We start from the raw sequence: 21,492 nt of genomic DNA on the forward strand, positions 1-21,492 counted from the left end.
AAAAAAAAAAAAAAAAAAAAAAAAAAAAAAAGCAAACCCATAAATAGAGATAAAATCAGACTGCAACAAAACACAACACTTTAGGGCTGGGGATTTAGCTCAGTGGTGCTGCACCTGCCTTGCAAGTACAAGGCCCTGAATTCAATTCCTGGTACGAAAAATTTTAAAAATTAAATTAAAAAATAATGCACTTTTGCTCTGCAAAAGTGGCTGTTAATAGAAGAAATAAGACAAACGCTGGGTGGGCCAGGGATTTAGTTCAGTGGCACCATGCCTGCCTCACAAGTGCAAGGTCCTGAGTTTGATCCCTGGTACCAAAACCAAAACAAAACAAAAAAAATTTTAAAAAGACAAATGCTGGTATAAAATATTTATAAATAATATTTCTGTAAAAGATTTGTATCCAGAATGTACAAGTGGCCCTCAAAACTCAAAACTAAGAAAAATAACACCTTAGTACTTTGGGGCTGGGGGCAGTACCAGGTATCAAACTTGGGACCTTGAGCTTGCAAAACAGATGGTAAACCACTGAGCTAAATCCCCGGCCCTCACCCTAGTATTTTTGTTTTGTTTTGTTTTTTTGTTTTCGGTACCAGGGATGGACCCTAGTGTTATTAATGGGCAAAATATCTAACAGGCACTTCACCAAATAACCCTATCCTCCTGAAAATAAGACCTCAAGGGAAAATAATCAGCCATGAAAACTAGAGATCAAAAATGCCAGCCTCAAGCAGTTTATCCTTGCCTTACCTGCCATCACTACTCTCTTGCTCACTGGCTATTCTGTAAGTCAGGTAAGGCAAGGATAGGCTGATTGTGGCTGGTATTCTTGATCTCTAGTTTTCATGGCTGATTATTTTCTGGTCAGGTCTTATTTTTGGGAAACACAGAAGGTGTTACATAGCAAATGAACACATGAAAAGGTAATTAATTAGCCAATGGGAAGAATGTATTTAAAGCCAAAATAAAATACCATCACACACCTAATAAGTAGATACAATTAAAAAACAAATGCAAAAAAACACCACTCCAGCAAGTGCTAACAAAGACAGAGGGCAGCTAGAATGTTCAGCGTTGCTGATGAAAAGACCAAACAGAACACTCACTGCAAGGCAGAAAACAGTTTGCCAGTTTGCCACTAAGTTTAACATGCATATGCCATGTGACCCAGTCATTCCATTCCTAGAGAACTGGCCCCCCAAATTTAGGTTTTGATAAAAATTTAAATGTTCATATTTATAAAAGCTATACTCATAATTGCCAGAAATGGAAAATAACACAGGTGCCCCTCAGTGAAAACATATGACTCTCGGAGCTGAGTTAGCAAAGGTCAACCTCAGCTTCTGCCTCACATCAAGGCACAGAAGCTCACCATGGAAGCCAGCTGCCCTGGCGTGAGGACATCTGGGCCGTACGGAAAGGCCACGTCTAACCTTCCCAGCAGACAGCCAGCACCAGCCACAGGCGTGGGAGTGGGGAAGGCCATGCTGTGAGTCATGATTGTTCTCGCCGTGGGCCATTAAGCTTGGAGGGTTTATTACATAGCAATAGATAACCAGACATTTACTATCTGGAAATGAGGCCTGACAGCTGCACACAGCTACACACGAATGCAGGGAAGGTAGCCATAAAAAGCCTATTAGCAGACAAGTATTTCAGAACACTACTTTCTATAATATTGGTGGGGTGGGTCAGAGGAAGGGTGCAGTCTAAGAGATGCAGACAAGATGTGCTCTCTTCTGGGAGAGGCCTGGGTGAGGAGCAAACCACAAGAGTCAGAGCAAGGGACAAGGGACAAGGAAAGTATAGAATGTTTCCCAGATTGAATACAGAGGTTATAAAAATATGCTCACTTTTATCATAAAACTATAAACTAACACCAGGACTGTTGAAAAATTATTATAATCAGGTGGGGTAGAGGAAAATGAAAGAGCTGTGATGGAAAATCAGTATGTGCAAGTCTTCTGGGAAGAGGCAATGGTGTATTTCTTGACCTAAGTGGTAGACACAAAGGTCACTTACAATTCTTCGCATCCTGGCACACATCTGTGTATACTCTTCTCTGAGGAGTCAAGTATGAGAGCAACTTTAGCAGAACTGTTTACAATAAACAATAAACTAACGAAAATGTCTAATCAACAGTTGAATGGACAGACTATGGACTGTTCACACATTAGAATTCCAAACAGAAACATAAGTGAATGAACTATAGCTACATATTAGATGATGTAAAGCCTCACTGTTTTTGTGACTTATCACCTCTCAACCTGGCTAGAATATGCAGAGAATGAGGAGCTGTAAGTCAGAGCAAACCAAGTGCCCAGGAAATACATTTGCAAACTGTCATGTGAAAATCAAGATCTGAACCGCGGACATTTGGACTTTGTGAATATTAGCCAGAATAATAGCCAAAACAAACACAGGACCAGGCATCAAGAAGATTACATCCTGTCTACCATGAACAGCATCCCAGAGCCAAGAAGGATCAAAACTCTGAAGAGTTAAATGGAAAATACACAAAATCACGCGTAACTAATTCCATTTCTGAGAGCTGGGTACCCTGGATGGCTTTCCTGGGACACAGGGATAAGTGGGCATATAAGAAAATTTTGGATAAATACTCAACTGGGCATTCATGTGGGCCTCCCTACTGCTGTTTGACTCTACCTCCCTGAACCTCCCTGGGCGTTTCTTTCCTTGCTTATGTTTTCACTAAGTGTTGCTGTCATATGACCTGATTTTCCTCATGGTGGAAAGTGGTAACAGCTTATCTTAAATTCATGACACCTCACTATGTTTCACTTTGATCACCTAAGAGATTCTTAAATGTGATGTGATCTTGGGTGTAAAGAATAAAGTTAGCCTAAGGAGTCACTATGGTTTGGGGGATCCTCTCCTAAGTCTTAGCAACAGAACATCCTCCTGTATAGTTCCATAAATCACTTTGACCACTTTCTTCAAAGGGAAGTAAGCACATTTCAAGACTGAACCCAAAGGAAAAAACCGTAAGATTGAAGAGAGCTGAGGCACTTAATATTCATGAACATCGTTTTGGATGCAAATGTATTACACACAGTTTGTGTTTTGTTTAACTCAGTTGTTCGCTGGGGTTGTAACAAAAATTGAGGTTTGTTACTTGAGAAGTCACTTCAAAATACATCTTAATATTGCCTTTAAAATCAGAAATCAAGTGATTCATTAACTGTGATTAGAGTCAGAATGTCATTTCAGTTGACATTCATATAGGCCCAATCTTCCTTTAAAACTCGAAATAATAAAATTTTTATCTTACACCTTTCCAAAGAAAAGACCATCATAAAATTGATAAGATAAGCACATAACAGGAAAGATTGTGAACTACTCTCTGGAAGCCCCCAAAATGTCTTTAATGTAGGTTTTTTGTAGTTTTCATTCTTTTTCTTTCACCGAAAAGAACCCATCACTTTATATAGCTGCTCTTTTAAAGACAGGGCAAGCCCTTAGGGTATGAAATGAAACAGTGTCTGTATAAACACTTTTTGTACTACCACAACATGCTATAAATTTATTAAACCTTATCGTCTTCACAGTAAGCCCAGGATGAAGATAACTCTACGTGACAAATGAAGATCCCAAAGCCCACAGCATGTTGTCTTAATCACTGTACTGTTGTCTCACATGCTGCTTTCCATACTGCTAGGAGTCTTCAGCCTCCTCTAGAAAGCATCTATCTCAGGCCGCTCTGAAGGTTTATAAATCAAAGAATCAATCCTCTAATCACAGTTAACCAATCACTTGATTTCTGATCTTAAAGCCAGTATTAAGATGTATTTTGAAGTGACTTCTCAAGTGACAATTGTACTCTATTTTGAACTTCAAAAAGCAAACTGCTAAACTAGGTGCAGTGGTACACGCCTACAGTCTCAGTGGCTCAGCAGCTTGAGGCAGGAGGCTTGCTTGAGGCCAGGAATCTGAGGTCAGCCTAGAAAATACACTGAGACCCATCTCTTCAACTTGTTTAAATTTAAAAATAAATGATTCATATTTAGGGTCTATTTGAAAAATTTTTAATGCAAAAAAACAAACTTGGCAAGAGATTTAGAGTCCACATCTCTTGCCAAATTCTTTAGATTCTGTAGGTTCCAGATAATCTACTGAACTAGCAGTTCTGACACTATCTTTCTGATCTGAATGAACTCAAAGGAATTTCCTCTTTCCAGTTATTACTTTCAGGCCAGAAATCCCTCCTGACTCCTTTTCTGATGCCTGTCATCACTGTGAAATTTTTAAAACACTGTCACTTTTAAATAGACAGTGTGAAACATGCCAGGGAAGTGTTAAAGAACAAAAATAAAAGACAGATTTGAAGGATGTCTCGCAAACTCCACAATCAACAATGCAGGAAAAGCACAAATAGAGAGAGCAACGATTCAATGAACAATATTGTGACTGTTTTCAAGTGCCCGCATACCACTGCAGGGTGATCTCCTCCTAATCTTACAAACATGTAAAGGCTCAAGAAGGTGGCTCAGGCCAGAATAAAATATTTTGCCACTCTTTCTGCCCCACACGCGTAAATGAGGATATGCACAGTTCCTGGTAAAGCCGGTGCCCTCCAGCCAGGGCATGGTCACTGTCCCGGTATATTCCCTTCATAACCTTTCTGGGCATAATTTAGATTCCTCCCATTTGTATCTAGTTTGAAAATGGGAGCTGGACAGCTTTAAAAATTAAAAGTGTCATGAATTAGCAATGGCTTCCTGGCATCCTAGTTTATACAGAGACATGTCCTGCACATTATTAACTTACTAGTGGGACAAACTGGCAACTCTCTAAAGGCTGTGACTTCCTGACCAAGTTCATAGAGGTTCTCGAGTCTAAAAGAGTGGTCTTTGAATTTTCTGATCATTCCCTCCGATCAGCAAAGTATTTTGAGCACCTCCCAAATAAACATTTACCTATAAATTATATTAATGTACTAAGCTCAGCTTAAAACACAAATAAATTGAGGGGAAAAAATATGTGAAAAACAGGTACTATTAGCTCCCCATTTCCAAACAAATATCAGCTTCTTTGCCTATCCTGGAGACCACTGTTCTACAGTAGTATTTAGAGAAATCCGGAGATGGAAACAGAAGCCCACACTGTTATACTGGATTCCACACTAAAAGCAGCATTCAAGTGCGAGTGGGAATAAAGTAATGGGGCTTAGTTTAGGCCAAAGTGACACCAGGGCCCTTTGGACAACCCTGCCAAACATAATCCCTGATCAGAATTCCTTCCTGATCTTGTCATGCTCAGGAAAGTCTTCTTGATGAGTAAGGACTATGATAACACAAGAGCAGAACCAGCTGGCAGGGCTCTCTCTTTAGCCAAATTCAAACTCAATGATGCATGTCCCTGAGGCTCCAGAGGATTGATGAGATTAGTTCCTCTTAAAAATCTTCCAGGTAAGGGGAAAAAATGAGAATCAAGACTTGTCATGTAGAGGTACAAGATCCCAACAATGAATGTAACTGTACTGTATCCCTAAAATGTACCAATAAACTACTCAATTAAAGCTGAAAAAAAATAAAATAAAATAAAAGTAGGATTAGTGAAAAACAAAAAAAATCTTCCAGGAACAAGAGAAATTGATGCATTTAAACATCCTCGGCACCGCTGCCTCTCCCTCACTATTCCCTGCCATTCTATATTACAGAGCAATTATATTTCTACCACACTGGCTCCCAAGCCTTTGAAAGCTCCCATGAAAAATGTGTAACAAAGCCTTTATCACTCTATGTCTCCTGTTGGTCCGGCAATACCTATGCCAGAATAAACTGCAAGAACAGACTTAAATAAAATGTTGGAACCTATAAATAACTGAGCATTTTTGCCAAGCAGACCCTAATTACTATTCTCCAGAGACTATGAGAATGGGTCTAGCATGAACTCTGTCAACCTCACACCTGCATGCCGAGTCAGTAGCAACGGGAACCTGGCCTGACATTCAAGATGGAAGGATGGATGGAAACTAAGAAGGATAAAAGAAAGAGGATGGGGAGAGGGGAGAGGAGGGTAGGGTAGGGAGAGGAGAGGAGAAAACAATTATAGCATTCCAATTGCTTATAAATCTATCATGAAGCACCTAGAGAGGCCATCAAGGTTTGACTGAGGCAGTGGAAGCCACAGAACTAGGAAGCAAGACCAGCACACTGGCTGCCTGATATGTCATGTTGGTACAGTGCTGGGCAGACCTCTGCTTTAGGTCAGGGGCCTCCACTGTGTGATGACTGCATTAATTGCTTGGTATCCCTGTGAATTAGCACCAGAACCCCATGGGCACATAAATCTATGGATGTTCAAATCGGTTCCATAACATTGCATAGTATTTGGTTTTAACCCACGCATATACTCCCATCTACTCTGAATCATTCCTGGTTTACGTATGATACCTAATATATCTAAAATAAATTCTAAAGTAAATATCTAAAGTAAATGCTAACGTAAGTAGTTGTTATATTGGGGTTTTGGGGGAATAATGACAAGAAAAGTCTGTACATATTCCTAACAGATGCACTTCTTTTCCCCAATTATTTATGATCCTTTGTTAGTCCATTCCATGGATGGATAATGCACAAATATGGAAGGCCAAGGACAACTATATATCAGTTTTAAAAATTATGTTGGGAGGGCAGCGACAAGGGGAAAAAATGAGAACCAAGACCTGTCATGTAAAGGTACAAGATCCCAATAATGAATATAACTGTACTGTAAACCTAAAATGTACCAATAAACTCAATGAGAAAAAAAATTATGTTCGATGAATATATTGCTTTCTCGCCATCTTTTTCTTTCTTTTTCATTTCAGTACTGGGGATTGAAGTCGGGTCCTTCACACTGAACCACATCCCCCGGCCTTTAAAAAAAAAAAATGGTTGTTTTATTTTGTTTTTCAATTTTGAGACAGCGCCTTGCTAAATCACCTAGGATGAGCTTGAACTTGGGATCCTCCTTCCTCAGTCACCTAGAGTACTGGGCTTACAGATGTTCACCCCAATGCCCAGCTTGCACTGCCATTTTTGTACAGCACAAGTTTGAGCATGCTTCTCCATGGGAGAATCGCTGTGTATTCAAGCAGTATAGGCATATGAAAAGATTCACTGGTATACAATTCGTGTGTGGTCAGAAATTTCTCTGAGGTTGAGAGGTTCTATGAAAATTCATTCCAATATTTTTCTCCTTTGGCTGTGAGTTATGAAGGAGGTAAAGAAGGAATTAGATAAACTGGAGATGTAGGAGGAGATGGGACATGAGGCAGGTTCCGTGTTGAGCTGGAGTATGTTAGCCAATATGGGCAATCATTCATTCATATGTATGTACGGAATGCATTATATGTTGTATGTATGAATTTTTCACTTGTGACAGTTGGTTCCCATGTTATCACTATTTGAACATAACTTAGATATAAGTAAACGAACATGCAAAAGCAGCAGTGGGGAAACTGAAGGAGCATAAGCAGGAACCAGGCAGGAACACCAAGCTGATCTAGAAATCACTATTTTCTCCACGCCACACTCTCAGTTTGTTTTTATCAATTTCATTTTGGAACACCTTTGGTGAAAAGAAAAACTACTCACTTTATGAAACTGAGGCACCCAGGTTCACACTTTTTAAGACTCTGTGTAACAAAATGGGAAGTATATACAAAATGCTTCCTTTGCCTGTTAAAAGGGTGATAGTCTAATATGAAGTATATGCACAACAGCTGAAGTTGTACAAAGAAAACAGCTCCCTTTTTTCATGGGATACCATGTAACAATGCATGGCCATGCAGAGTAGGGACTTGACAGACATTGCTCTAAAATGTGTTATGTTAGTCACTTCAAGGAAATCACCTGACCAATTAGTAAAATTGTACCAATTAAGCAACAGTCTGAATTTCGGTAAACTTTTACTCAACACAAGGACTCTGACAGTCAGTTGTACTTTTGAAAGGATTAATGGTGATTATTAAACACCTTTTTTTAGTTATTATATACTGGGAAAATATTTGGAAGCTATGCACAACTCTGTGAACCAGTATTTTATTAATGATTGATGCATGCTAGAAAACTATGTATGGCTAAGATCCATTCAAAGTACAATAGAGACCAGGTGGATTTTAACATAGCATAATGCAAAAATATCCATTAATATGGTTTTAGATTTTACTTTGCTACCATCATTAAGAAACCACCACTTACTGAGTTGTAATGAATTATCAAAGAATATCCACAAGTACGCGAAAAGGATGTCAAAGATTCTCTCCTTCCTAACGTGATGCCTACATGAGACAGTTTTTTTTACATAGTTCAGTCAAAAACACCATATCACAAGAGACTGCAAGCAAGGCAAATCTGAGAGTCCAGCTGTCTTCTAGGAAGTCAAACGTTAAAGAGATGGACAGAAAGGCAAACCACTGCCATACTTTCTGATTATTTATATTTGTTTTGGAAAATTAGTTATTCTTCATAGAAAATTGTGACTACATTAGCATGTACTGGTTCATTAACGTTTTCTTTAAAGGAATTAATAAATATTTCCAATTGGAGTTTCAGTCTGATATGCTGACTCCCAACAGATATGGCCCACATAATAAAGACCAATCATTTATAAGAATGTAAAGGGGACCTAGAACCAAAAACACTGAAATCTCAAACTGTTTGCCTAAATACTTCTATCTTATTCTACAGGAAGTTTCTTTTCTTTTTTTTAATTGGAAAATACTTACAAAGTGAAATATTTTCCATTTCTCTTTCCCAGTTCACTTTTTTATGAACTACACAGAAAACACCTCACCTAAATTTGAGATTAAGAAGCTTCTTCATATATAGAAAGAACAGCTTAGTGCAGGAAAAAATTGCCTGCCCTGCAAAAAGAAAGCAAATCCAACTCTGAGAATCACCTCAGGGGCCACAGCTCCCAACACAGCTGAGCCTGCCTCTCCGGGGTCTGAAGACCCTGATTGTGCTAAGAGGAGTTGGAACCTTCCAGCCTGCAGCCCCCTCTCCCTAGTCAGCAGGCTGGACTGCTCCAGGGAGTCACTGCAATTCTACATCTCCTGCCTGGTAGACGGATACACCATCTGAAAGGGTATTTTGGGCTAAGAAGCAACACCGGCAATAATTCTCTATGACATTCCAGGTGCCCGCATGACATAAAACACCCAGAAGAAGGTCAGATTTCTCTCAAATCTGAACAAAGACAAAAGATTTATTTTGCTGGGGTCCACCACAGTGGCCACTATATGCCCACCTATAGGAAGGGTGGAGGATGAAGGGATGGAGGTAGACCAGGATAAATGACCAGACCAGACGCTCTGGAGCAGGCCCACAGCCCAAGTCTGTTAGGCAGCAAAGTAAATCGGACAGGTCTGCTCTAGCCCAGAAAAAAGGGAACTGAAGGAACTGAATGGAGACCTTCTCTGGGGCCTGCCTTACAGACCTACAGACATTCCAGTCAAGATCAGAAAACCTGAAAAAGTCCCTCAAATAACTTGTAACTGGTTTCATGATTTTATTATCAATATCACAAGGCAGATATCGACAAAGCTGATTTCCACCAATACCATATCTGCATGAACACCCGAGCCAGTCCCCAATTCATAAAGAAATTATGACACAAATGTTATTTGTTAGGATCTCCTCCTCAAATGTAATCCTAGAGATCATACTATAAAATAGTAATTAGGAAAAACATAACTACATTTTGTATACAAAGTAGATTAATCAGGGCCAGGGATTTAGCTGAGTGGTTCTGCCGCCTGCCTAGCAAGCACAAGATCCCAAGTTCAATCCCTGATAGAAAATTTTTTTAAAAAATAAAATAAAAAGAGTAGTTTAAACAGACTTTGCAGGCCAGTATAAGAAGCTAAGAATTATATTATTACCACAGAAAACTTCAGCATATTTTCTAAATATGAACATATGCACTTCCAAAAGGCACCAGTGGTGATGAACATTTTTTAAACTATTGTTTGAACAGTAAAGTCCAGAGATTCTTATATTCTCCTGATTCCCCTTATAAAAAGGATTTTCTGGAGGTCAAGGCTCTGAGAATGACTTTAGGGGCAGAAGAAAGGAAAGCCAGAATGGGTTTACCTGTGGTCAAGATGACTGAAGTCTTGCAAATTCAACTCCCTGGTGTCTTGCGTTAGATAAATTGTATCCACATCCTATTTGAAATATAATTCAGTCATAAAATTAATCTATACCAATGATCAAAGAAGACAAATGCAGAAAATTAGACAATACCATACATGGATTTTTATATACTTTGAGGAAGAAAGATCTTAAGCAAAACATGAATGTGGGAAACAGAGGGAAGGTAGGAGGGAGGAAGGTAGGCAAAGACAGAGATGGAGACAGACAGAGACAGAGAGAGAGACAGACAGACATCAGACCATTCCCCAGGAGTGTTTGTGGCCATGCACACATACACAAATATCCTTACCCACTGTACTTCCTCCCGGTATGAAAATCCAAGCCAGTCACAGACACAGGCATACATCTGAGAAAATCCACCTAACACATAAGATAAAAACGTTGCAGTCTTGACAAAGTCTTCAGCAAAATGAGCTCTAAGTAAGAACTTAAAAGCTTAAATATGGCCACTGTGGACAATGCTGATTATCCTTTCTGTTTGGGGAAAAGAGTGAAGATTCTTCCCCCATCCTGTAGTAAGAAAACAGCAGGATGCAATTCAGCTTAAATATAGGACATTTGCCCACCAATCTCAAGTCTGTGCAATGCTAATTACACCTTGAAACTAATTGTACCTTTACAGGAGTATATTGGGAATAGAACTAACTTCCAGGCAAGGGTCATCACAGCAAGGCTGTTTACATTCTGGGGTTTAAAAGGCATGCTCACCACAGGGCCCCTGCTCGGTCACGGTCTGGCTGTCCCACAGAGCCTGGAGACTGGCCAAGCGCTCGGATGGCTCCATGGAGACCTTTTTCATGATTCTCCTGAAAAATCAGCAGCAACAGAGTTCAGAAATCAAGTTTCTGGACTAGAACTAGAAGTTTATTCTGCAAAGTACACTTTTTTAAACAAAGATGAGCCTCATTCCAATTTTAAATATACTTTCATTATTTGAGCACTAGAGATACAGAAATCCATAACAACTAAATCCTTTAACTTCCCTTCGTGAACTAAAGGTATTTAAAAATGCCAAGAGTACCCATGCTGTTTACTTGTTTTATAAGATTTTGCTACAACAATCAGAAGATAGTGTGTTCTACTTAATGTATTGTTTTGCTTCTACCAAAAATATATAAAGAACTTAATATAAATCTCCTAAGTCATTCCTCAGCCACCAAGAAACGTATCATTCCATATTCTAATGGTTATTCCTCCCTTTCTTTACCTGGGCTATGATTCTACTGTGGCTGAGGCAGGTCCATCCCCTCCTCAGACCCCCAAGGCAGAGGCAGGGCAGAGAGGTGGTTGAAAATGTAGCATTTGACTCCATAGTGTCATTATTCACGGACCCAACAGAATGACTCAACCCATAGAGTTACTGAAAGGGAAGGAGGGAGGGATGGAGCAAGGGAAAGAGAAGAAAAATAAGGAAGTCTTGCAGTTATTAGAATAATCTCAATGTTAGCCGATCCTGTCATAGTTACCACATAGTAATCATTTAATGAACCATCTGTGAAATCAATTCACTCAAGACTTTTGTTAAAGGTCTGCAGTGTGCTTGCCCAAGACCCGCTTCCACGTACGTGGCACACAATCATGGACAAAAACAGACACTACTGTTCACAAAGCTAGAGCCTAAGAAGAGAAATGTCAAATAAATGGGAAAGGAAGGAAGAGGATTATGAACGGGGAAGTTCAAGTGTCAGGGTGGGTGAACACAGGGCACTTAGCATTCTCTGCAGGAATAATGGCTGAGAGCGAAAAGCCGAGACCCTCTTCAGTACACAGCGCAGGTTCGGTGACCCTTGCTCACATTTGGGACCAGGTGCATTCAAGGGGCATTCAAAGTATTTCAAAGTTCAAAGCATTTCCAATTCAGGATGCTCAAACCCGGCTATCTCTGCTAAGGACTGGAGGAGGACAGGAGGAGATGGTCAGGTAAAGCACAGGGAAGAGGAGGTCTTGGCTGAGCCAGAAAGTGTTTCACAAGTACGTGAAGAGGAGAAAGCTGCTGTAGACCAGATCTCAGCACAGCTCAAAACAGTGGGCAAGTGTGTTCTGGGCAGAGGGGAGCAGAAGGCCAGCAAGCAGGACTAGGACCAGCCCTGGTGACTCCCACAGAGCAAATGCAGGGGCTGAAGTTCACTGTCAGGGCAGTGAGGGGCTACAAAGGAGTAGGGGGTGCACTGGAATGTGCGGGTGGAAATAAAACTAGGAAACAGAGAAGTAACCTGAGTAGAACAGCACTGTGCAGAGCCCTGCTGCATGTGTGGAGGCGCTGCTGGGCTGATGAGCTGGGGATTTCCTCCTGAGCCCTTGGCACCCACAGGTATGGGGACAAGTACAGAGCTGGTGGCTGCGGGCTCTCCGGGTAGGTAGAAAGATGCTATAGGCTGGTTGGGGAAGAGGGGGACAGCCCAGGCATCTGTATAATGTTCTCAGGCACCCGTAATGAACTTCAATCACCTTACAGAGACTGGAATAAAATGATCCCAGTTATTTCCAAGTCTTGAGTAGATGGATTCCAAATAAAATGTGCTAGAGCCTGAGAAGTTACCAAGTAGCCGCATCCTACTCCTGCAGAAAACATCAAATACATGCCAAAACATCTGAATACAAACGTTCTGTTGGCATTGAAAAGACTTCTACTCCATTTTTATGATGAAGGCACAATCCAGTGAGCCCAGCTGGGGTCAAATGCATTCCTACAAGTCCTATGCAAACTCACAAGAACTCCAAGTGCAGAATAATCATTCTCTATTTTACCTGAAAATACTTGCAGGAAAGACTACTCTGAAAGTCTTTAATTTGAGAGTAACTGCGTTAAGGAAGACATTCACAATTAAATTGATGTTACAGAGCCTGATGATTTGGGGTACTTTGTTTTAGTTCAATATCACCATTCTGGTGTTTACTGGAATTATTTTCCAGCTATATCAAGATAATGAAGCCAGATACTATGAAAAGAAATAGCAGAGCTGTCAGAAGCAAGCACAGGCATTTGCACAGCTGCATTTAGTAAACTTTGTACATTCCAAGCGGGACTTTGGTCTGACTTTATCTGGGATCACATTTCTTTGTTAAATTATTGCTTTACTTCAGCAGAACTTCAGACCCTGCTATTTCAATGACAAATAGGATGGGGATTAGCTACACAAAAGCAGGAAAAAACACTCGGGCAAAAAATCTTGGATGGGTGGAATTAAGAAGAGGAAGTTGACTGTTCTGGACTGGAAATGGCCTGCTTTATTGTGCTGCAAGCTTGGTCTCTGGCACGGCAGTGCCGAGGTGGAATAGTTTTAAGAGGAGGCCTAGAGCCAGGCATGGTGGTGCACACCTGTAATCTCAGGATTCAGGAGGCTGATGTAGGAAAACCGCCAAGTTCAAGGTTGGCCTGAGAAACTTAGTAAACCCTAAGCCAGCCTGGACTACAAAATGAGACATCTCAAAAAAGAGGTGGAAAGGGGGAGCCTGATTGTGGATGATCAGGCATGGGGAATACCCCTTGGGAAGGAATTAATGATCATTTCACAGAGTGAATTAGTCCCCGTGAAAGCAGGTTGTTATGAATCAAGGCCATCCCATATCCTTGGCCTTTACCCTTGCAAAAGGCCATTTCCCTTTCTGCTTCTCTATCATGGTGGGATGAGACAAGGGTCCTCATCAGAGGCCAAAAAGATGACAACGTTCCATATGAGTTTTCAGCCTCTATTAACCTCTCTTCTTTATAAAGTACCCAGCATAAGGTATTTTGTTATCTATAGAAAATAGGTAAGAATGTGGCAGTTAAGTAAGGTGAAGAAAAAAACCAAATATATAGTTTTGCAAACCAGAGTCTCAATTTTACTTCAAAAGCAACAATGGACATTCACACACAGAGCACAGGAAGATCAGCCAGAGAACAAGGCCCAAGGCAACTTGCATGGGCATCCATGGAACCACTGCGCAGAGGTGTGCATCTGGGCTGCCCCATGTATCTCCACTTTGGAAGATTTCTTGTCCACCTTTTTTTCCTAATGAGACATCAGGAACAAAAGAGTCTCAGGAAGCAAGTGTGCTTCTTTCCATAACAGATAAAGAACTAAACTTCCAGAAGGTAGGAACTGTTTCTTCTGTATTCTAACACTTCTCATAGAAAAAAGGAGGAAGAAGAAAATCCAACACACACACACACACACACAGGCACGCGCGCGCAGGCAAAGTGGCAGGCAGAGCATTTGCTATGAAAACAGGTGCTGCAGAAAGCCCAAACCTAGAAAACAGACAGACAAGGCCTGTCACTCACTTGTGGGGCAGAATTAAGAGCTGAATCAATGACATCTACATTACATGCATTTAATTCACACAAGATTTAAAAAGTAGTTACATGTGGCAAAACACGGTGAACTAGGTCACAAGCACACCAGCTCTTTCTGCAAATCTCAAGATAAACTGCTGACATGAAAAAATGTCTAAATTATTTTAATCCAGTACTTACTTTGGCAGCACATATACTAAATTATTTTAATCCACATAAAGTAGCAGCCTAAGCAAAATGACAACCACCCCTGCCATGAGACATGTTTTAATGGTGCCAACCCCACTGCAGCCAAGGCTGCTTTCTGCTGGGATAAAAGAGGGACCACAACAAGCAAAGCCCTTCTTATTCACTTATGTACAAACTCTTATTTGCCATTTTTCTTTGCAATAGCTTTATTTTCATATACTGATCAACATTTAGCTTCATAAAGGGATTTGCAATATCATTTTTTTTACTATAGGAAAAAATACTGTTGCAACATACTGATGTTAATCCCAACCAATATTCAAAGGTATCACACATCCAAAAACAAAGAAAAACAATCAAAGATGGCAAAAGCATAGGGGAAGACATCACTTTCAGATGGTTATTATTTCACCAACAAAAGAGGCTACTGACCCTACTGAACCTAAAATAAAATCACACAAATGCAATCAACTTTTATGTTTTTTTTTTAAAAAAAACATAACCTTTAGAGAAATTCTCTACACACATCACCAATCTCATTTCTCATGGAGCAGGCCCTCATGCTGGGGCCCTGGCTGGATGCACAAGCTCACAGAGCTGATTCTCAGAGCAATGCATAAGCAGCTCCCACAGGGTAACGTCTTCCTCATGACACTGTTAACATCAGCCACCCCATTTCACAGATGAGGACACTGAGCCTGTCATCATGCCCCCAAGCTTAAGGTCCAGCCAAGCTGCATCCTCCAGTCCCACACCTGCCTGCATCCACACAGGCTCACACTACACCAGTGAGACTGATCTGTCACTTTGCCCCAAGGTGGCTGTTCTGAGGCTTGGGGGCAAAACTCCCCAGAGCTGGTGCTCATCTTCCTCTCAGTGTGGTGCCCACAGGCTTCCTGGCTGCCATTCCAAAGTGTCAGCCTTGGGGCCAACCACAGCGCTGTCACAGGGCCCCAGAAGCCATGGGCCCAACTCCTGCAGCGAGAAGATTCCTCTAAAAGAAATAAACCAAAACCAAATGCTCCGCCCTTGACTTCCCATCTTAATGTGACTTTCTCGTCTCTGAAATCAGAGAGCTCCACACTCTCTGCCATATGATGTGTGGAGCTTCTGTACATTAAATTTCAACTACAAAATCTTACAGGACAAAAAAAGACTTTACTCCTCTGTTTATGCTTGATGAGTTTCTGGAATTAACGTTTTCTAAATTGGTTCCAACTTGTACTAATGACTTCATTCAATGTGTCAAAAGTTGAACCTTAGTTTTGAAAAACAGCTTAGGTTTTTGGTATCAGAAAAGCTGAAGGCTGTAACAAAAAATAGCTTCAGGAAGAGAAGTGTCATTATAGACAACTTCGTGAAAACAGATTAAAGAACACTTAGGCTATTAATGTTTCCCTTGTTTCCCTCCAGTCTTAAAGATAAGACTGATGAAAGTAATAGTTGTAAGGATAAGAATAGCAACTAAAAAACATGTTAATGATGTCTTGCTGTGGGATGATCTTAAAAATTAATTTATAATTTTCATTCAATTTTATTTTCTCTGAATTCTGAAATAAGCTTTATTCATCTAGTAAGAAAAATGTCATCTTTGTAGGAGGAAAGAGGGAAAGATAAATAACACATCTCTTTAGAAGGGAGGTGAGAAGAAAATATTGTGTGAATAATAATTTTAATGAGGGCCAGGGATTTAGCTCAGTAGTTCCACTGCCTGCCTCGCAAGCACAAGGTCCCAAGTTCAATCCCTGGTACCAAAATTTCATATATACACACACACACACACACACACGTATATATATGTATTTCATACATATGTATATATGTATGTGTATGTATGTATGTGTGTGTATATATATATATATATATATATGAAAATTCTTTATTTTTTCTCACCAGCACACTCTTGACTATAAGAGAGCTAATTATTTGTTGTAGATATTTACATAATTCATACATATTTTGATCCTGGATATTATTTTCAGAATTATACTTGAGTAAAACCAAAAATCCAGAGCATTCAAGATGTAGTCTCCTGTATATACAGCCAAACTTAGATTACTAGAGAACTAATTATCCAGACTGAGGGTTGCTCTGGCTCTGCCTTTTCTTGATTCCCCTGTTTCGTGACACCAACTTGTAAGACACTGCCTGTTTCTCGGTCCCCAGCAGAAGGGCCCTAAGCTAGATAGGGTGAAGACAAGACTGAAAGACATCGTGATGGCTCTGGCAATATATTCATGGGATAAATGACTCCAAGACTTGAAAATTCCAAATACAGATTCATATTCCCCAGCTTATTACAAGTGAAATATATGACATAAACAATTTTATTTCACCTGTTCAATGTTACTTATATACAAGGAGTATTTCCCTTATTATCAGTATTGATTTAAGGCACACTAGGAATGTAGAAGAAACAATACAGTTAATGGTGTATCCACCCTCTCTAGTCACAATAACCAACACCAATCCTGCTGTATATATACATTTCCCCTACAAAAATCATGTATTACAATCTAGGGAACTTCATGATTAAAGACGTACCATAGCCGTCATAAGCTATTACAGGTTTATTGTGACATGCTAAATATGAGCCCCTCTGAACCAGAGCAGTGGGACTAAAACCAAAAATGAAACTGACAATTTCCCCCAAATTCCTACAATATTAAGTAAAGCTGCATTTTAAAGAGAATAGAGCATCTAAATATTGCTCTGAAGACTCTGTATTGCCCAAGGTATCACAAGTCCTTGCACAGTAAGCACATGTGTAATAATTCTCACACTCTACCAGTATTATTAAAGAGTGCGTGCCTTGAGGAAACATGAACGCACAGTCCCATGGCTGTAACATAGTGAAGGGAATGGGTGGCAGTTACTGTGAGCACGTGATCACCCAAGAGGGATCTCCTATGGAGCTGAGGATGGCGTGGACATCATTCTTAAGGAAGTTCACCTCTGAGTGTTTCCCTAGTGCCAATAGTTGTACCACTACTATTCAGTCCTTAAAGCACCTGACATGCCTGGTGGAGTTGGGGGGATATCAGCAAGAGCTCGTCTATGAGATACCCAAGACCTGAAGCTTTGGCAGGCAGGAGTCAGGGAATAAGTTGCTTGTCCTTCCCTCCTCTGGCAGGAGTTACTCAGCCCTCTCAACAACCTGCTATTGTGACACTGGAACTGAGTTTCAGAAGGCAGGACCCACGAGAAGGCGCAGGACCAGCCCCACCATGCTAGTAAGAAAAGAGAGAGCCCAATGAGGAACAGTAGAAAGAAGCATCCCTAAGGGCAGAGAGACTAAGCTGCCTCCCATCACCTAAAGGGTCTGGAAAAAATGAAGCCTATGTTTTGCTGAAATTGCCATTTGTAGGACCATGTTTCAGGGAGAACAAGAGTCCCAGAACTACCCTCCAACCAGCCCAAGACAGCACCCACTGGCCTTCCTGCACACATCCATAGGCCTTCCCTTGCCAGCATACACCTCCGCACACTGAGTGCATGGTGAGCGGTGGGGGGGGGGCACGACACATCGACAGGACATGGACAGACTTATAGTCCATCACCATGCCAGCGAAAGGAAAGTGTTCTGACTCTGGGCTATTGTTTAGGAGTTTCCACCATTAGTAACTCTCTGCCTTTCAAACTCAGCCCTTACCCCTGCCATTCCAATCCCAGCTACAGGGTCATCCCAGCACAAAATCCTTATTTAAAATGCTTAACAAGAAATACGAAAACACATATGGATAAAAGTTACTAACATCCGTAATGTATTTCATAATCTAAAGGAAAATCACAGCAACTAATTTCTTGTTCATTTTAAGTTTCCTCTTAGTGAAAAATAAACAAGGGAAAGGATGAGCTAGTTAATATTATACTTGATCCTTTAATACAAAGCACTCAGCTCCTGGAATCTAATATCCATGAGTAAAATTCACACTATGGTAGTTATATTTAAAAGGTTCCTGTTTTAGTCTCACAAGTAGAAGTTAAAGGACTGTCAAGTCTCATTATCACTCAAGTTTTTAATTAAGGCACAGCCCTACAGAAAACCCCAGGTGTAAACACAAGGGTTTTTGAGCTAGGACTTCATGTTTACTCATTAAGAGAAGCAGCTTGTCTGAGGCAGGAAGTCAGTAAAGGGACAAGAGGAAGCTACCCTGCATTTGCCATTGTGAGGAAGAACAAGGTCCTGGCCCTCTGCACCCCACTCTGGGACTCACACAGGTGAAAGACCAGGGAAGATCTTCCGCAGGCAGGTACCGATGTGTCCCAGGACATCGCTCACGTCCTCAGGCGACGCCATCTTCATAGAAATGTTGCATTTCTCCGTCTCCACAACCATCTGCAAGAACAGTGGGTCACTTATGAGTGATAAGTCCAATTTCATCCATTCTGTTTTAAATACTATCACAAAGAAATGCACCAATGTAACAGCAGTTTTTAAAGAAGCATTTCCTTACAGTGCTCATTTAAGTGTCTTCCAAGTTCAAACCCAAAGAACTGTTAGGACAGAAGAAGGGCATCAAAAACACCTGAGAATTGAAACACTGGTTTCTACAGGCTAAACTGGTAGATTCAAGAAATACCCTTTGTGATCTAATTGCTTCTCATCTACATTCAGACATGGCTTCCGCCAAGACTTACTCTTACAGTTTGTCACATTCTTGCTCTACAGTATATGACTAAGTCCCTCTGCAAGTACTCAAATAGCTACCAAAAAAGTGTTTTAAAGAAATCTCATGAGTGGTTTAAATCCTTTTCCCTGAGAGCAAAAGAAAAAAATCAAGTACTTATAAAAAAAAATTCAACCTTTCTGAGAAGAGGAAATATTTGGAAAGGACTGTATTAAAGCAATAGGGTTTTTGGTTTTTTTTAAGGTTTTGTGTTAGGCTTAACATAGAAAGAAATGTGTAGACTGAGGTTGCACAGCTGGTCCTATAAATAAGTAAAAAACCAACCTCAAAAGAGAGGATAGGTCAAAAAAGGGACACCAGGTTGAAGCAAGACACATTTCACATAAAAAAGAATTAATTTCTATAACTTTTTTGAAACAGTGCTATTATCTTGTCTCTACATGTAATCTTTTTGCATTTTCGTGGCCTCAAAATATACTCCCCATTTACTGTCTTTATTTAATCAATACAAAAATAGAATGAGGGAATTACACATTATATGTGCAAGTAACCAAATGAATTAATGAAGCAATTTTAACATTTTGCTTTTGATTTTCCTACAGGTAAATTGAAATCAATAATAATTTGTCTTTCAACATTTTAATGTTAAAAGAAGAACTAATGTAAGACATTTGTCAAAACCCCCAAATCAAAGAAAAAGTGATGAGTCCTTAAAGTGTCATTTCTCATACAAAGCCCTGAAGGAATTCGCCAACAAGTATTTCATAAGTATCACCTCTGTGTCCCTTAGCTGTATGGGCAAAAGATGTGTTTTTAGTCCTAATTTTCAAAGTATTCTTCAAATGAATGGAAAAGCCTTTAGAATTCTCTCAGGTGAAGTCTGCCTCTATCTTGTAGTCCAAAAGTGGTCCAAAAAATATCCACCTACACCCCAAGAAAAGCAGCAAGCCTTTTGGTGCATGTCAGTGATACAGTAGAAGGTGTTTACTAACCCACCTGCTGCTCCCACAAGGGGTCTCAAGCCGGCCTGTGTGCTGTCATCATCACATATCTGTACATCTGCTGCATGTTTTCCAAAGCCAGATTGTTTAGGAGGCACCGCTGGGTCTCAGCTTAACACCCACCCCCAACCTTCCCACCCTGGGTAATTATACTTTTCACTACAGGGTACTTTCACATTCTGCCCCTCTAGTGCATCTATTCAGTTCACAGTTTGGGTGTGAGTAATTAGTAATTATTTTATTCTAATTCCACTTAATCTTAACATCTAATCATACTTAATTGCACAGGATTGAAGAGAATGACAGGGAGGGGGGAAAAAGGAGATAGGTGGGCAAAGAAATGAGGCCTTCAAGTTCAACCTGACATGAAAGCACTCACAAAGCCCTGCCTAAGACGTTACCACCCCTGCATAATGTAAAGGGCATGACAAAGCCGTGGAGATGACACAGCACTGAGCAGTCTCACAGGGTCAAGGACTCCTGTCAAGAGCTGTCCCTCCTCTTTCATCTGGGAGAAACTGCACATTGGAAACACTCTTGCCTCCAAGATCCAGCAGGACACAACTTATGCCTGCTACACATTTAAAATGACAGAATTATCAGCCCTGGTGTCTTATTTGTGATTCCAATTTATCATGTGATATCATCTTCTTAAGATAGAACAATGGGGTTAAAACTTTATGAGCAAGGGCCTGAGACTGAGCTCAGTGGTTCCGCCACCTGCCTTGCAAGCGCAAGGTCCTGAATTCAATCCCCGGTACCAAACAACAACAACAAAAAAAACTCTTTATGATCAACATTTTTTTAATTAAATCTCAGCGAGCAGATCTGTGAGGTACTCTTCTTTCCTCCAACAGAATTAGCCAGGGATGGCTTGCCAGCATCACTCTACAACAGAATAAACAATTGCCCTTAGCACTTGAAGGCAAAAGTCACATAGGTGCCCAGCTGCACCAGAAACAGGCAACAGTTCTGTAACTGTAGACTGACTGCTGCAGGCCTCTGACCAAGACAGCAACATAAGATGGGACTCAGAAAATGCTGTGAAAATGACACCTATAAAACAAGGCAGAGTCTCTCTGGTTCCAGCAAGGAGGCAAAGAACAGTAATGCAAGTCACATCTCAAAAACTCAGGGGCTGGAGATTTAGCTCAGTGGTTCTGCTGCCTGCATTGCAAATGCAAGAACCCAAGTTCAATCCCTGGTACAAAAAAAAAAAAAAAAAA

At 40.5% G+C, this 21,492-nt stretch overlaps 1 protein-coding gene across 1 annotated transcript in view; it reads right to left on the reverse strand.

Moving 5' to 3' along the window:
- The window catches only part of Carmil1 (capping protein regulator and myosin 1 linker 1), a 303,045-nt gene that overhangs the window by 153,082 nt on the left and 128,471 nt on the right, over nucleotides 1–21,492 (reverse strand). Inside the window, exons 5-8 of the mRNA XM_033761782.1 lie at nucleotides 18,852–18,973; nucleotides 10,875–10,972; nucleotides 10,456–10,526; nucleotides 10,104–10,177 (exon numbers count right to left, since the gene is read on the reverse strand). Of these exons, the coding sequence (XP_033617673.1) occupies nucleotides 10,104–10,177; nucleotides 10,456–10,526; nucleotides 10,875–10,972; nucleotides 18,852–18,973 (365 nt within the window). The remainder of the gene's footprint in view (nucleotides 1–10,103; nucleotides 10,178–10,455; nucleotides 10,527–10,874; nucleotides 10,973–18,851; nucleotides 18,974–21,492) is intronic.

This window comes from Fukomys damarensis, unplaced genomic scaffold (assembly GCF_012274545.1).
Source record: "Fukomys damarensis isolate Sample0158 unplaced genomic scaffold, DMR_v1.0_HiC HiC_scaffold_10, whole genome shotgun sequence".
Lineage (NCBI taxonomy): Eukaryota > Metazoa > Chordata > Mammalia > Rodentia > Bathyergidae > Fukomys > Fukomys damarensis.